Here is a 17,887-nt window from a genome sequence, read left to right as displayed (position 1 = left end):
AATACTACGGGGATACGTTCATTTGTTCAGCAATCCGAACTGCATCACAATGACAGCAAGCAGAAGGATACACGAGAAGAAATCATTGATTGAAGACATGGCGGTGATGTCTGTTGCCGATGTTGTGGTAACGCGGCTTGCCAGTTTGATGACACCTTGCTGCTTATATCTAAGAAGGAAAATAGCAGGTTCCATCAGTTTTAAGTCAACAAGCAGGTAAATGAAGTTTATACAAAACAAATCACTTTTCAGTCATCTGAGCAACACGGCTGAAGCATAAAGGAAAGCACATCACCCATTATTTTGTTTCCCAACTGATGATCGCTTGTGTTTTTTTAGGTTACCAAAATAGATTGTGCAAATAAGCAAAGGAGTAAACAACAGAATGTAATAGGCTCCTAAAAAAGGGGATGTAAAGAATACAGTAGTAGGCCTGACAGCTTATAGTAAAATGTCGAGCAGTTTGTACTGTAATTGGGGCAGTGGTGCCTAGAGGTTATAACTGTCTGCGGTAACCACTAAATAAATCCAGCTTCCTATCAAATTAGTTACAAAGCCAGTTTCAAAAACAATGCTTTCTTTCATAAAACATCGGAAGGTATTTGAAATGAATCCATCACAAGCCATCCGTGTACCTGATCTGGAAAATTGCAATTGCAATAACATTGGTTTGTATTCTATTTTATTGAAAGTTAAATATTTGAAAATAGCTGGTTTAAATCCCTGAGAAATGCCTTCCACCCTACAAGCACGGGTAATTGTTTTCTAAAATAGTAGTGCTTGTGCTAATATGTCAATGACACAATAGTCATACAGGTTAGATATCACATTGTCAAAATAGCCAATATATAATTTTATAGATATCAAATATTTCAGTTATATGCCTGTTACTTAATTTCTCATTTCATAATTACTGTTGCCAATTCTTGTCCATTATGATGAGATATGGTGAATCTGAAGGCAATGTTAAAACCATCTGATAGGATCACCAAACCCACTGTTTGCACTTTGCGTCACCGCCTTGTGTGGTCCAAGTAACCCAAATGAGCTAATAAACTCACTGAACTCACCCTGGGGAATTTATTTTTTCTGCATCCTATTCCTAGGATGTGGTGGGCAGCCACATTAGGGCGCTCCAGGCACCTGATGGGGGTCAAGGGTCTTGTTTAGGGAACCACAGTGATGATCTGTCCGCTGTGGGAATCGAACCTGTGAACTCCTGATACTCAAGTCCGCTTCCAGCCTCTTGGCCACCACTGACCCCTGAGCTGAATTCTCACTTACTGACAATTACCAATGGAAAGATGTCATTACAAATTTTGTATAATATGCTGAAAATCCGAGTTCATCTCTTCATCTGTCAGTGCTTTGAATGCTGTGGCCAACTTGGAGTGTGGTTCATGTGATTACCTTTTTAGGTCATCTTTGGTGGTGTCCACATGATACAGGTACAGGTGTAGAGAAGGTCCAGATGCCAAAAGTAAAAACTTGTCGAGATAATAGAACTGGGCCCCTCTGATGGGCTTGGAGAACATGTTTTTGCCCTAATGGAAGAAAGATAGAGACAACATAGTGATATCTTGAGGGAACTAATGCGTTTGCGATGTAAGAACATACACGCCTAAAGGGAAAATATCAACTTCTTTCTGGAAAAAAACGTGTCAACAAACGTTTTATTTCAATAAGGTATTGTACAGCGAAACTAATTCTAAATAGACTAGCCGCATAGTTCATATCACCTGGAATTAACCAATTAGTTCAATTCAGAAAACAATACAAGCCTGCAAAACTAGCACCATACAAACATGTGTTAAGGAACCTGCTAAATTTCAAATGAGAGTTGGCAATCTCCGGATGCAGTTTTTAGTATCATTCGTGTTGCACACCTTCTATGTCATGATCCGTTTTGCTCAGTTTGGACATCGCAGACACGTTTTTACAACAACTAGGTCATTAATAAGGACTCTAATTTTAAGAATATCAGGAAGCCAGTTCTCATTCCTTTTTACTGAGTTTTGAAAAATACCCACGCAAAGCTATTTGCAAGTCTGGCTCACCCCGACTTAGCTCTTGTCCTTGAAAAGACTCCTATTTGTTTCCAAGTTGTATCACAAGAACCAAAAGCAGTCGAAGGCTGAAGACACAGCCAAGCTCAAAACAATTTCCTTGAGTGAAGGAAAGCATGGATGGTTAGCATCAGCAGCACGGGGAGACCCTAGTTCGTAAGGACAGACCATTGTTTTCGCTTGGCATCGGAAACACACTTCTTACTGTCCCATTAAATGTGATACCCGGTGAAGTAAGCAGTGCCTGCATATAATCAGAAGTTTGGATGCTCTGAGTCCCACAGATGCTTCCAATGACAAAGATGATATAACCAGGCCAAAAACACATTTTATCATAGCATTAATTAGATTTTTTTGATGTGGTAACTGTGATCAGAACGAGAAAAAAAAGAATTGGCTTTTTACTAACGTGCCAAAAATAGACTTTTAACATTACATTGAAATGTATGCATGCCATTCCAACATACATGCATGAAAAAAACACACACAGTCATGTTGTGTTTTCATGCCTTTTGCAGACATTGCATCGACCTACATTCATTCAGACTCACTTGAAACTCAAACGGAACTCCCACTATCCAAACCCTAACCAGAGATAAATCTTCCACTTAAAAGGAATTGATTTTCCTAATGAGGACGTCCTTAGTCCTAAAAAGCATAATAAGTCCCATACCATGAGTGTATAAACAACATGTAGGTGGAAAAAAGCAAGAAACTACTTGTCAGTAGCAACCAGTAGCCCCTTATAGGTGCCTAATTAACCTAAATATATCTGTTCTTGTGTGAGCTGCTGAAATGAGCTACCTCACAGGGCGATCATCAAATTCAGAGAGGGAAAAAAAACTTGAGAAAATACAATCTCACGAACAACAAATGGATAAAAGATACATTGTGGATACAATACCAGGCTTGAATGGCAGGGAAACCAAATCCTCTAAGCAATCAAACCTGCCTCCGAAAACACAAGTGGAAGTAAAAAATGTGTACAACATGTGTGTGTAGTTAGTTTGTTTTACTTCTAAACCAATCTGAGTTTTTAGCCCTTTCAGAGAGAGGACATTTTTGCAATATGAGGTCACTCTAGCTGGTCCTCATTTCACAGTTTTTTTTAGTTTTTTTTTTATGGTTAGTAGTTGGACTAAGAATGAGAGCATGAAAGTTTCCTTGAGACTTAATGCAGGACAAAGGAGTGGTGTTGGTGAAGAGTAGAGTGGCAGGGAATGACAGGATGATAAAAAAACAAAAAACAGAATGGGAGTACATGTGCATAAGCATGGGACATTCACCATGATAATGGCAGGTTCTGAATCGCAGTGGGTCCAGACTCGCAGTGACAGGTCGTCTGAGGCGCTTAACCACCGCTGTCTGCTGAGGCTCCAGCTCACACGGCTCACCGGTTTGTTATGTCCTGTGTACCAAAACAGAAATTTTCAATGAACCCCGTGTACCAATGTGGGGTTCAGTAATTACTTTAACCATACAGCTCAGAAAGCAAGACAGACTGAAGGCGGGAGGACTTGTGGTGACCTACACCTCACCTCAACTCCTCTCTTCCTATCTCTGCTGCCCCCCTGTGGTGGCTGTGTTCCAGCTGTGCTCCAGTCATCAAATGCGACTCAGATGTGTCCTTATTTCATTCACTATTTGCTTCACTATTGTAGATAATAAAGCAGAGCCACTGCTCCCAACAACTCTTTAATATCTTAATCATGTGTCTTGATTTCAATATACCCTATCACAAAAAACAAAAACAAAACAACACGCAACAAATTCCTGATTTGGAAAATGATTAAAAAACTGGGAACAGAAATCATGTGTGTATCTACACTTCTGACAGTGATAGCTGGGTGAGTCAGTTTAAATGTTCATGGAATCTTTCATCTTAAGCCATAGAGCTTATTCAAAGTCGATCAAAGTTCACTCGATTATTCAAAATGAGGCAGAGCTGAGGACAAACTTCTTATTACAAATGTCCTCCCTGTCTCCCAAAAACATCATGGTTTACGGTTATTTAAGGTCTTAACCTTGTGAGGCTTTTTTTTAAGACATTCCAGCAAATGCTGACAGACACACTGGAGGGCGTAAGGTCAAATCTAAAGGACAGCATGAAGTACAAATAATTAGGTTAGTTTCACACACCTATGTAGACAGAGGGGTTGCCAGTGAGGCAGGACTTGTACAATAATACCGAACTGTCGCCAAGACCACACAGGATTTGTTTTCCATCACCTGGGAGAGACAAGAAAACCAATTGTTTTATGTGACCAAACAACTGATATGGAAAGTATTTTGCCTAACAAAGAACAAAGACACTTTACACTCGGTTAGGGCTATTTTTGAGTCACGTCCCTGTCAAATCACTAAAGAAATAATTGGAGACAAATACTTATTTAATGTATGTGTAGTGGTTAGTACTCTTGCCCTCAAACAAGAATGTCCTGTGTTTGAGTCTGGATTTAGTGAGGAGACTTCCTTTGCATGTGCACGTTCTCCCTGTGCTTGCACGAGTTTTCGGTGGTTACTCTGCTTTCCCTTTTTCATTCCAAAAGCGTGGCCTATGTGACCGACCGTCTGCCTCACTGTGTTTGCACTGTGTACTCCGAGCGTCTACTGCCTTCACCCATAAGGGGTTGGCTCGGTGCCTCACAACATCCAGTTGGAGAGAGAGCTGATGATGGAAATCTCAAATGCTACCGATTCTTGTTAGTCGTCATTAGGCCTTGAAGGTTGTGTTAACTAATCATGTTTATTCATTCTGACTGTGTTAAGTCGTGTTGAATATGACAATTGTGTACATACATTTAAATAATCAAATCAGGAATTAGAGGGCTTCACTCACCAGAAAACTGAAGACACGAGACTTGTTTGTTGACAACGCTTCGCTCGATACGTTGGACAGTTGGTGCTGCACTGTCCACCGGGTAATTTTGAAGGAGTGGACCTCTAAATCATAAAAACACAAATGCTGATGAAAGATATATTATAGCTATACAGCTATACATAAATATATATATAACTTTCTAAACACCTTGTACCTTGTTTTTTTGTTCGTCGGTTTGGAGGAGGAAACCTTCGGCACATTTGTTTTGGGGGTGAACATAGTTGTTCTGAAATGTAGGACAGACAAACTGGACTACTTGCTGTCATTTTTCATGCATCTGTTTATATCATTCATCAGAGTTTATTTCAACATTTATTTTTATTTTTTTCAAAAGTAACTGAAAAAAGATAATTTTTCAAAGCCCGTAGAGTGTTCAGAAGGATTAAGTATTAAGTACCCATAAAAGTCAAGAGCTATGATAGAGAGCATCTTGTGGATACTTTTGATTTAAGTGGTTTTACATGTGTGATATATATTTATATACTGTCCAGTCCAGGGAGGCCCCCAAAACCATAATATTAGTGGAACCCCCCCCCCTCCCTTAAGAAAAGCAAGAAATATAAGATATGGAAAAAATAACTTCCCGTCCTTATTTCTCTCGAATATTCGCAAAAGTTTGCTGCTTGCTTAAGATCCAGCCAATCTAATAAAATGTAATTAGATTTTCTGGCAAAAAGGTAACTTACCTTGGGGCACAAGTGAATCCAGACGACTTCACTTTTGAGTGGAAAACCAGAGGCTTGTCCTTTATACCTCCTTTGTAAAACAACAAGAAGTTTGGTGAAACACAAACCAACCAGCGTATAAGTGATCATCTAAAAACAAGAGTATACGTGCAAAATTGAAATGAACCCTTCCCAAATGGAAAGATGCAACATTAGAACAGTCATTGGCATGCGTGAACTAAACTATATTTATTCATTATCTATATAATACATCTACTCCTGACACCTGGGTGGTGTACATAAATTATACAAGCGAAGGAGGATTCAGGATTATAGGGAGACCACTGCGCTGTAAAAATTAGGCGCATCAGCCAAAAACTGTGGGATGGTTCATTTGGCTCCCTGTTTCCTGTCAGTGCCTTTACTATATTACATTGAGCTCACTTTTTCCACATCCATTAAAAACATGTCAAGCTTTCCAAACTACTCTCCTGTCAAATAGAAAGCAAACTAAGTAAAAAAAAAAACTTTCACAAACTTTAATGTACAACTTTAGGTGCATCGGAAAATAAAGAAAAATTAAATAAATACATACAAGAGAATAAATAACTTATGTAATTACAGAGCTTTAAAGAAAAAAAACTCATTCCAAATTCTTTGAAAGAAAATAGCATCAGAAACTGATGATTCAATTCATTCATTTTAGTCATAAAAGCATCAAACTCCCCCCCAAAAAAACCCAGAGCCACCTCATCTTGAATAATCCTTTCAAGCTCCTAAAACAAAGTTGGGTTTGAATTGTACGCAGAAAATTCTACTGACTGAAACCACCCAGTGCAAGAGAAACACATCTGGTTATTTTCAAAACTGTTTCTTATCTTGGAGTGTTTTTCATCTTTGATCAGCGTTGCCAACACTCGCTGGAGTGTGGACTTTTTTTTTCTCCCTGTAAATTACATGTGACAACGATTAAACAAGTGATTTGTTCCTTTTCTTTGGATTTTGAATGTCTGCAGGTTGATACCACCAAATTCATCAGCTCTTTCCTCCTAATATTGTACTGTTTATCATGTTTGAACAGAACTGGTTCCTAATCGCTTCCATTTTCCTTTCTTCTTCTTATTTTTTTTCTCCAAAAACAGCAAATGAAATCAACTTTATTATAGCTATAATTTCACTGAAAAAGTCACGCATCATGATTTCAATCAACAAAAACCAGACAGAGAAGTGATTTTGATTCAAATTCAATTAAATATCAGAAAGTTAAACGCTTTAGGCCAGAGATCTAATTACATTGAGATGCAATCACTTATTTTTACTCAACAGCCCTATTGACCCCCTGCTGATATATAACAGTCATTTACTTTTACACGGCAATAAAAATCTGATATTTACGCTGACTTTACACTCGACGTGATCTGAAGCGAGAGTCTGAGGCAAATTTCCATCTCAGGTTATATCTGCATAAAATCACAGCAGTTGGCCTCGTACTTCTTTTATAGCTCATTATGTGTACCTCAGCCTCATAACAACAATCTTTCATAATACTGAAAGTCCTTTGGTTCGCCTCCAAGCATCAGGATGTTCAGCCTCTTTTGCAGCAGCAGCAGCTCAAATGGGGAAAAGCACTCTTTACAATGGAGTCTTGTTAGCAGCCGACAATCCAACACTTTGGTGCCTGGGCTTGTGTGGGGGAGGAACTTATTTCTGCCGCTTGTATATGACATGTCATGCTTTCGGTAATGACCTAGTAGAGACGACTATTAATGCCGTTGTGATATCAACATTCACAAGGATACATAGTGCAGAAGACTGACTGAACTGCAATAAACTGTGTTTAACTGCACTGTGCAGTCACGCTGTCAACATATTTCTCCAGTCAGAGACAGCCCTACTGAATTTCTACATGACAGATCGCATTTCACTCCATATCCAGTTGCAACCGATGAAGAGTCAGAAGCACAGACGTAAACATCATATATATAAGTATGTGCTTTTTTACCTCTCTATCATGAGATTCAAAATTATATTCACATATCAGAAATGTACAAATCAACCCATATTGTGCAGCCCGAACGGGGATGTAGATCTACTGGTAAACAGAAAGCTTCGTCTTCCAGGACAGCTCCGTCTTCATCACAACAGCCCAGTACAGCAACCGCATTACTGCGGCTGCCTATTTGAATTTATGGCCAATCTCACAATCGCTCTTAGTATTACTCATGAACAAGACCCTTGATGCTTGAACCCACCCTTCACTTTGGACCTGTGAGGAGCAAACAGTAGAGCAAATGATGTGCAAGAAGCTGAAAACCAGTATTACTAATATAATGATCGTCTTTACATGATGTTGATGTGCCATTTGTAGCAGAAAAAAATACCGTCTGGATAAATAAAGTCTGATACAGGTCTCTTATAATAATAATCAGTCATGAAACAATCTGTGGCGGGTTCAACAGACTCGGATCATGTGGACATTACTCTCGATACCATTACTATTTGCAAGCCTGACAACATTTATGGTTCATTTGATTAATAATTTTAAAGCTTCCTCAATAGCTATCACAATGGGCTAAAACTGGTCTAAAAGCAGGGCAGGTTGACAATCCATCCCAGTGCGAGCACAAAACGTGCAAAAAACCCCAAAAGGTAAAAGGACAAATATAAAAGCTTATTTATATCTTTACAAATACACAGAGTGAGTTTCAAACATGCATACAGGGTTGGTCAATGCTTGTTGCTTTTATACTGGCCAGTTAATAACCTGACAGTAAGATCATTTAATCCACAATCTGTAATGTCAGCAGAAATAACGCGAAAAGTAATACATGCAGAATATCTCACACAGCCAGCTGTCCTGGTTAACTTCATGATGATTTTACATAGCAATGTCATATGGCAACAGACCTACTTATTCTGCAATTACAGCTCTTTTGAAAGCGCCCCCTCAGACTTGTGCTACACTCACAATGGAGGAACATTTTCCTTTTGAGGGATCTTGGGGGTTTATGGTGTAATTTGTGTACAATATTTTAAATATCTTTAGGAACATAGAGTTGCATGGGGCCGACATGGTTGGTTATCCGTAAATGCTTGTGGTTTGACGTTGCAGGCACACGGCAACTCCAGACTCCGCATGAGATCTCCTGCATAGTCTGGCACAGGAAATCCTTTCATTCCAACTGTGGGGAATCCAGTTAATAATGGCTTTCACAGCACCCTATGTAAGAGGAACATGTCAACCTCAGCATAATGTGTGTCTCCAGTAGAATAGTTTCATGCTGTCAAGTCCCAATAATACACCAGAGAAACACAAATAAACTCAGTTTACCTATAAATCCACTACTGCGTGGAGCTAGTTCAAATGTGCAGCACTTTCACTGAGTACCTGTATTGCAGTACCTGTCGCAATGGCATATACTTGGCAGATGAGATCTGACACTCGTCGAAAGACAAATGCATCAGCGCCTGCTACGATGCAAAGCTCATAATCCTATCCAGCCATATCTTTGCAGATCATGTCGACGTTCTCAGAAGATTTCATGATAAACAAACTACGTTTTATGAATCTACAAACAAAATTTAAAGGCACCGACTCAGGTCACACAAAACCGACAAGAAGGGGGTCATGAAGTGAACCGTAAAAGAGGCCAAACTTATAAAACCCAAAGTCATCAAACAGCAGTGGTTCTAGTCTGATTCCACGAGCATGAGCGAGAGGTGAGTGTTCAGACAACAACTGGAATTCTGACCTTTCTGTTTAGGAGGGTTGGGTTCCTTCCTCCTTAACTCATCATTCAGAGGAGATCTGAGCAGTGGAGGGGAACTGAAAACAAGGGAGGGGTGAAACAGGGTAAAAGAGTTACTGGAAATGGAGTAGCACAACATTTTCCACCGTTATGGATTATTAGGCTTTCTAATTCTCAGTACCACGATAGTGTCGACTCATGAAAAAAGGCAGATGGCATGAATGGTTGTAATAGGGAAAGTTAGTATGGAAATGCCAGAGTCAGAAAGCATTATAGGCAGCAGACTGAAAAACAGGCCACACTCGTGTATTCTTCTGCGAGTTAGACAAAAATCTAATAAAAATCTCAGTGGCTTGGAGTAAGTAACAAATCTCTATGGCTGCATTGTTTTTGCAGGTTACAACAAGCTGAGATGATTATGTTTGGCCCATTAATTGTGATTCTGTTTAAGTAGAAAGGCCATTAAATTAATGAAATTATCACTTATTTGTGCGACTGGATTTAGTTAAGTAATCCCTAATGGAGGTGCAGGTAATCCTCAAAATGAATAGAGTTTATTCCCCCGATGGACATTTGTGAATTTATGGCATTCTTAAAATCAAATTATTGAAAGGATAATAGGTTTAATTTTCTGGTTTAAGAGTGTACCCAGAACTGACAGCTTTGAGTAATTTTAAGTGAATGTAAAAATTTGGACACATGAAAAATGCAGTCATCAAATAGAGCGTTTCGAGGCTTAAACCAGATGATTCCGTGAGCAACAGAAAAGTTTCTGTCATCCGTGTCGCATTTAGACTGTTCCCCTCAAAAATGACACCAACCGAATAAACAAATGAAACATATTTTTTGCTCCACATAAAGGCAAATTGCTGACTACTGTCTATAAAAAAAAAACAATGGTTTCCAAAGACAAAAGCATCATGGGTTTTGCTTTCTTACTCAAAACTGAAAAACCAACAAAAAAAGGGGAAAGGGAAAAGGAAAGTCTGTCACGCAAGGACATTTTAAGAAAAAAAACAACAACTTTCCATTAAAATGTACCTTGAAAACACTGAAAAGCCTTGAGCACAATCCGAGACCCTGGAGAGATCGCTCAGACTAAGTTCCAGCAGGACCGCACATGGAGTAAACAAAGAGCCAACTAAAAACACCATCTGTGGAACAAATACATTGATTACAGGAATGAAAAGACCCGCTTGTTCAAGCAAGAAAGAGAGGAATTAAAGATACTTCTACAACTGTTATCAGAGATTATCTCAAGATTTATAAGTCAGAATGAAGCATTTTATGCTGCGCTATTGTATAAGAATAGCCTCCCTGTAGGAACCTAAATATCTGACTTTATACAGGCTTTCAGGACAGATTTTGTAAAAGATGAAGCATAATCTCTTAATTGGTATTCAGACAAACTGAACTATTGAACTATTGAACTATTGAAGTTACGTAGTTTAAAAGGACAAAATCATGGCAGCTTGTTGAAGTTGGTTTAACAAGATATTTTTGAAATTACTCACTTTGTTGTTGCACGCAGGAGCGACTGACCATGAGCCAACCATACATAAACTCAGATCAGGGTGATCTAGAAGAATACAAATGAATCATATAGCAGGCTTCTAGTTCAAGTGGAAAATGTAATCAAGATCTAGTTTACTGGTGGTGTAGGTCAGGTGGGTTTGAAAAATACAGAATTTAAATGAGACAGCATATAAACGATGCTTCGGGTAATTACACAGATTTAAGCTATTTCCTGACAGCACGAGATATTTTATCCTTAATTCACTTTTAAAGGATTTGCTTATGAACCTAATATCGAACGTGGTATCTAAAGGGCCGGAGTTGTACACCGTTACATTTTTCCTGAAGATCTTTGTAAAATATATCAAGCCATCAATTTCTCCGCGGAGGAAGGAAAGCATCCACAGGATTTCCCTACTTGGGCAATTCGTTGCTCCTGAACGGACCGAGTAGAAAAGCTCCAACGTATACAAGCATAGTATTGTTAAAACAGTCCGACGTCGAATTTTATGCTATAGGGAAACGTTTTACAGCCTTTTGGGGGAGAAATGTGTGATTTTCCAATCGAGTTTAAAATAAATCACTCAGTTAAAAAAAAAAAAAAAAAAAAAAAACACTTGGGTTAATCACTCTACCAGCAGCCCACCTTTGAAATAAAGTGCTGCTTGGAGTTCTGAAGTAGCCAGATCCACCACATACAAGCCATCATAGCTTCCAATACAAAACCAGCTGTCATTCCTGCACACAGAAACATATGGAAAAACTGTGTTACAGGATTTCCCTTAAAAGCATTTTTTCAGATCATTTGGGGAATCACAATGAAACCACATACAAAAGGAAAACACAGTGATATGATGGAGAGGTAGGGCACGCGCACCAAAAGCCTGTAGATCTTTATTCAAGTTTCCTTTGACTTGATAGTAGTCTACACTATATGCACCCAGCACTATGGAAACTACTGCTTCTGCCACACAGTTTGGCTTTTTTATTTATTTATTTCAATCTCTCCTCTTGCTCTCAGCTGCATGCTGAGGGTGTTGTGGAGGATTAAAGACTTACATTTTAGTGCTTCACTATCATGCTCAATGTGTCCTTCTTGCAAGAGCAAGATTAAAACCATTACAGTGAATGAGGACTTTTAATGTGACTTTTGCATTGTTCTAATTATTCAAATATATACATTTCTGTTGGTGTGATTTCAATTCTGTATGCTTCCAGACGTTACCATTTACTAAAATTGTTATTGTGAAAATCAGTGACAGACCTGAAGCACCATGATCCCTTTAATTCTCTAATCACAATCCAAATGTTCTTCTTTTAATTGAGATTTCTTCTTAAAAATCAAAAGGGAAGAACTCTTGCTTGACAAAAGGCATCCCCTGATCTCATAATATTCCTTCTGCTGCGCCCCTCAGCCTGCAGCTCTCTGGTGCCCCCAAGGGGAGGCTTGCACCACATTGTGAGAACCTCTGGTCTACCTGCTTATTCCCCTCATGACTCAACTGCCTTGTCTTCCTTAAAGCTCCTCCAATGGAAACTATTAAAATAGTGAATACGGACAGCCGTCTCAACAGTATATTAAACCAACTCTAAACTTAACCTACCATTTGCAGTACTTGTAAAGAGGGTGTAGAGAGAGTACTATGAAATCACATGCTTTTCCTCACCACAGTCCATTTCAACTCAGTGGTCCAAAAAAAAAACACAAAGGGAGTTATGTCTGTGCTCTTAAAGTGCCCACTGCCCATCATAACATCAAATGTTTGGACAGCCCAACACAGCTAAGCTATGAGACTGAAGCTTCCTGTGACTTGTTTTCTGTTTTTGTGCACAATGTGGGGAAATTAGTCCACAAAGATATGGTATTTACCTCGAGGATTTCTTCCAGGGTTTTGTGGCAATCTAACATCTATGACACATCAATGGCAAAAAGTGTGCAACTATTTTCCGGGATAGCTTCGGAGTACTTTGTGGAAATATAAACAAACTAAACCATTTTAAATTTGATTCATTACTGGCAGTATCATACAAAAAAATATATATAAGTTCCTCCTTTTTTGTGAAGCGAAAGAATAAGGTCCATGAAAGCATGTGGAGTGTGAGAGCGAATGAGTCAGACTGGTCTCAATCCTGACATTACAACATCCACCTCAGAGTTTTTCATTTCCTGCAACTAATTGAGTGAAGCAAAGCTCCAAAGCAGAATGTGACCTACTTCACTGTCACCTCTTTAATCGTTTATGTAGGTCAAAAAGTAAGACAACTTCAAAAAAAAAAAAAAAAAAAACTCTTTCCACTGCTGTTTTTTTCCTTACTTTGGTTGGTCGGCATTCGTGTCTGTCAATGGGCTACATGAAGCAATTCTGAGCACCGGTTTGGAAGTTTCCACTTTGTCTGGGTCTTCAGCGACACCTGAAAGAAGGGAGAGACAACATATTATAGCAACTGAGTTACGTCTTGCCGCTCAAGCAGCTGAAAAAGGCATTTAATCATATAGTTCACGCGGCTGTCCGGTGTCACATTTTGAAATCTCACCTGTTTGATGACGGTTCACTGCCTCCTGGTAAACTTTATGTCTCTTTTCCATCTTGTGAAGGTCCATTTTGGTCACCAGGTGACACTTGTGGTCATCATTAAAAGAAAAGCACCACACCTTAACACAAACAGTTGTCTTACAACTTCAGAATAATTAACTCTTGCCTCTCAGTTTCGAAGCTTTCGAATGATCTGTGTACAGTTTTCCAACCTGTCCGCCATTTGAGCCAACGATGAGGTGCTTGTCCTTCTCCAAGAAAAAGGCAGTGAGCAGTGGACACGCTAAAAAACGTTTTATATTTTCAGTTATTTTACAAGGTTCGACTCCCCAACAAGACAATTAAAATGTAGCGTTTGAAACATTTAGGTTGTTTTAAATATATTCACTTGAGCTTGACTGTATTGTATAAATATAACTTACACCTTATGAATTGTGATCAACTGAGAAACAGAAAAGAAGGTGGAAAACAAGGTACCTGAGAGCACAAATGACTGGTAGAAAAGACTTTTAGTCTGTAAATCCCAAACCTGAAAAGAGGCCAGATGAAGCGTCACAATTTTTTTTACAGTGTTTGCAAAATTATTTGATATTTCTTCCATAAATCAATGCATACCTCAAACACTAAATAAAAACATATGGCTCTTTAAAGAGTACCTTAAAAGTCCGGTCCTCTGACGTGGTGACAAGAAGATTTTCATTCCAAGGACAAAACTCTGCTGATGTTAAAGGTCCCTGGTGGCTAACCAAGGTACATATCACTTCTTCTTTCTGAGAAAAGATAAGGTAAGGTAAGGTAAGGTATGGTACGGTAGGACGCGATGAGACAGGGTAAGATAAGATACGATCTGGAATGAGTACAAAACATCTGTGAAACAGGGATACACAAAACTACCAATTTACTGTATCGTGTATTCTGACAACACTAAACACCTTTTAACAAAGAACTGTTATGAAACAGTAGGCAACAGAAGATAAATTAAACTAGGATGCAAAAAAAACCTGTATTTGTATTACATATCAGGACTTTCAAGCTAAGACACAAGTAAGCCTTATTTTGTACCTTAGAACTTAGAATGTATGTAGTTTCTCCTGCGCAAGCAGCCACTTGTTCATCAGAGAAACAGAACGAAAGGTGAACAGTCTTTCCCAGTAAAGTCCCAATCACTATTCCAGATGCAATCTGGCCTGCAAAAGAAACCAGGTTGATTATATTCAAAGGAAAGATGGTGCATTGGAGGGGAGCGGGCATGGAAAGTTAATTCAGTATTGTGCCACTAGATGGCAGGCTTGTTAAGGTTTTCACTGAAGAATTACAGACAATGAGCTGTGCAACATTATTGCTCTGTGGTAGTCCCGAAAAGATATTCTGGGTTTGCTTCTGACAGGTGAATATTGTAAAACACTTGACTCCCAGAGCTACTTCACTCACCTTCCTGTATTCTCTTCTTGCACAGTTCAATATCCCAGACAATAATATAATCATCAGAGGCCGAGCACAGGAGAACTGGAGAGTTTCCCCGTCCAAACGTCATGGCGCTGATCTCTCCATGATGGCCAGTGAGCAGCAGAGGCTGTGGACAAATAAGTTCACATAAAATAGATTTCACTGGAAGTAAATCAGAGAAACAGATTATACTGAAGTGAGTCGTGTTAACAGACGGTTTTGTTTGTAAACAATGGGAAGTATTATTGAGCTGTTTGTCTATAAATACAGCATCCCTGAAACACTATTCTTTACTTGTCATCCCAAATGACAATAGTAATGTAACAATGTTTAGTAATGTTTTGTTGTTTTTCGGGGGTGGGGGGGGGGGGGGGGGGGGGTGTAATACCATAAAGGTATTACGAGAAAGAAAATATTACGAGAAAGAAAATAAATAACAAAGGATCAAGGAACAACAAGCAGAGAAAAGTAACGAAGCAATTGATAAAAGAATAAATAAAGTCACGTAAACCACACAGCAAATTGTTAAACGTTTTAACTTCTGTAAAAAAAAGTGCAGTTGACTATTGCCAACAATGTGGGTGGCTTTTTGATAGCAGTGTCAATAAAAGCAATGTTGTTTTTAAAAAAATCCAACCTGTTGCAGTAGGTCCGTTCTGCTGTACACCTGGATGTCCTTTCTGTGCACTGGGACGCTAAAATAGCAGTGATCACAGGCCACCTGCTGGTGTGACAACAGTTTCTCACAATCCACCTTGAACTTCTCAATCATCTCTATTTCTGTCCGTCACACTGCCACATAAATGCATCGGTATTACTAGAAAACTCCTGAAAACATTGTGCATGTATAAGGTCATAGATCTCTGAACTGTCTGCACGTGTTGGTGTTCTTTTTGCCTCCGCGCTCCCAACAGTGCGGGACTCACGCGACCAAAAAAATTATAATAATAAAAAAATAAATAATAAAACAAACGGGCTCCGAGGATAGTAGGCTTTGCGCCTTGCCACTGAGGCAGGCACAAGATGTATACCTCTGTTACCTGGACAAAGCTCAGCTAACATTTCTTACACAATGTCAAAGTTACTACAGGTTGCTAGGACACGGGTCAATTTCCGCAATCAACAATCGTCTATCCAACTAAGATGTCACACACATCTAGTAAAAAAGGGTATCAATTTCCCTCTGACACAGAAACACACAATCTCTCGAAATGTTCTTCTATTAGCTCGACATCATAGATGACCACCTTATCTTAACATTAAAATTGTAGGCCTTGAAAGAGACGTCATGTCGTTTTCTTGTTGTTTATGCATTTTAGTATTTTGAAATAAGGATCAGAGTGGGACTTCCTGATCTAAGAGTAACAGGTACTTGTATTTTTCCGTCAAACCGCAGGGTGGCAGTCACAATACAGTTAAAGACAAAAGTGTAATGATTGATTAGTTAAATAATTAAATAAATAACGGAATAAATACATACATACATACATACATACATACATACATACATACATACATACATACATACATACATACATACATACATACATACATACCAGTATTAGTGCTGTTGTTGTTGTTGTTGTTGTTGTTGTTGTTGTTGTTGTTGTTGTTGTTGTTGTTGTTGTTGTTGTTGTTGTTGTTGTTGTTCTTCTTCTTCTTCTTCTTCTTCTTCTTCTTCTTCTTCTTCTTCTTCTTCTTCTTCTTCTTCTTCTTCTTGTCTCATCAATTGCTGTGTAATAGGAATAAATGTCCTTTAAAAAATAAATTTTTCCATCTCCACCAAAGGTCATAAAGTCATAGTTATGAAAACGCTGGAGTGCTGTGTCATCGTTACCGGACTTATTAGACAACAGAGTCTGTGTTTATGTATTCGATTCTTTGTCATGGTTTGATAACTCTAAGAGCCCAATGTGGTCTAAGTCATTTGACTGATAATTGTGATTTAGTTTGGGTTTCACAGCATTCATGAAATATTGCATCAAGTGTGGTCAGACTGACTATGACATGTACTTCATCAAACTTGCATTTGCATTTTTATCTCGACTACCAAACTTCCTTCCTTCCTTCCTTCCTTCCTTCCTTCCTTCCTTCATTCATTCATTCATTCATTCATTCATTCATTCATCCATTCATCCATCCATCCATCTATTCATTTGTTTACTCTCTTACTTAAGTACCTACAGAGCCCCAGACGTAACTTCTAAAATAAAACTTTAAATTGTACCCACAAATTAATATTTAGTGTCCATGAAAGACAAATTTGTGGACACAAATTGGTATTTCTTCCTCTCAAATTCATGTGATAAACAAAAACATCACACACTCTGTCAGTCACACCTAAGAGCAAATTCAAATCAATGCACCAACAAGAAGAAATGCTAGAAAAATGCTTTAGGTTGAGATTTAGGTCTAGAAACTGCAACACTGAAATGCCTGAAGCTAATTTTCAATTTGAATACAGACTGTGAAAGTGGGGCCTCACGATCCTTCTGACTTTTTGGGTTTGACACAGGAGGCTTCAGAAAAGTTACCACAGGGACCGGTTAGTTTTACCCTACTGATGGTGTGTTGTTGCAATAGTAATGCTGCTCTGTTTATTAGTATTGCAACAACACATCATCATTTGGGTAAAACTAACCTGTCTCACCACGGTCTAAACCCAGCTCACGGGCTCCGGACCTACCTGTACATTTCTACATGTATTTATTATGCCACTTTACTGTTTCATAAGTGCTTATTGTGTAATATTCTGTGTTGTGGTGTATTTATTTTTAAAAAATTTTATCAAACCTAAACTCTTGTAAACATTTCTGTGAAGCCTCCACAACATACGAAATTGTTTTCTAATGTTTTGGACGTGTAGAAGAAGCCACCGGAGGACCTGGCTCCTAAGTGGATTTCCACTTATCCTGTTTGAATGGTTATAAAAAGCAGGCCGGCCGCCGTGCATGCTGGGACACGTAGTTCCTCCCGCGGCCAGCGGAAGTGACGTCCCGCGTTGTGTCGCTGGTAGCTGGGTGTCGTCCGC

At 38.9% G+C, this 17,887-nt stretch overlaps 1 protein-coding gene across 1 annotated transcript in view; it reads right to left on the bottom strand.

The window, feature by feature from the left end:
• wdr27 (WD repeat domain 27) overlaps positions 1-15,628 on the bottom strand; it is a gene marked incomplete at both ends in the record, with an annotated part of 35,675 nt that extends 20,047 nt beyond the window's left edge. Inside the window, 18 exon segments of the mRNA XM_080481033.1 lie at positions 72-169; positions 1,411-1,544; positions 3,353-3,474; positions 4,206-4,295; positions 4,906-5,009; positions 5,102-5,173; positions 5,634-5,703; positions 9,365-9,438; positions 10,403-10,515; positions 11,512-11,614; positions 13,192-13,288; positions 13,412-13,529; positions 13,623-13,693; positions 13,888-13,939; positions 14,067-14,180; positions 14,473-14,597; positions 14,842-14,983; positions 15,494-15,628. Coding sequence (XP_080337159.1) covers positions 72-169; positions 1,411-1,544; positions 3,353-3,474; positions 4,206-4,295; positions 4,906-5,009; positions 5,102-5,173; positions 5,634-5,703; positions 9,365-9,438; positions 10,403-10,515; positions 11,512-11,614; positions 13,192-13,288; positions 13,412-13,529; positions 13,623-13,693; positions 13,888-13,939; positions 14,067-14,180; positions 14,473-14,597; positions 14,842-14,983; positions 15,494-15,628 — 1,834 coding nt within the window.
• Between the last annotated feature and the right edge of the window lie 2,259 nt (positions 15,629-17,887).

The sequence above is a fragment of the Lipophrys pholis genome (assembly GCF_963383615.2).
Source record: "Lipophrys pholis genome assembly, chromosome: 15".
NCBI lineage: Eukaryota > Metazoa > Chordata > Actinopteri > Blenniiformes > Blenniidae > Lipophrys > Lipophrys pholis.
This window is presented reverse-complemented; position numbering and strand designations above follow the sequence as displayed.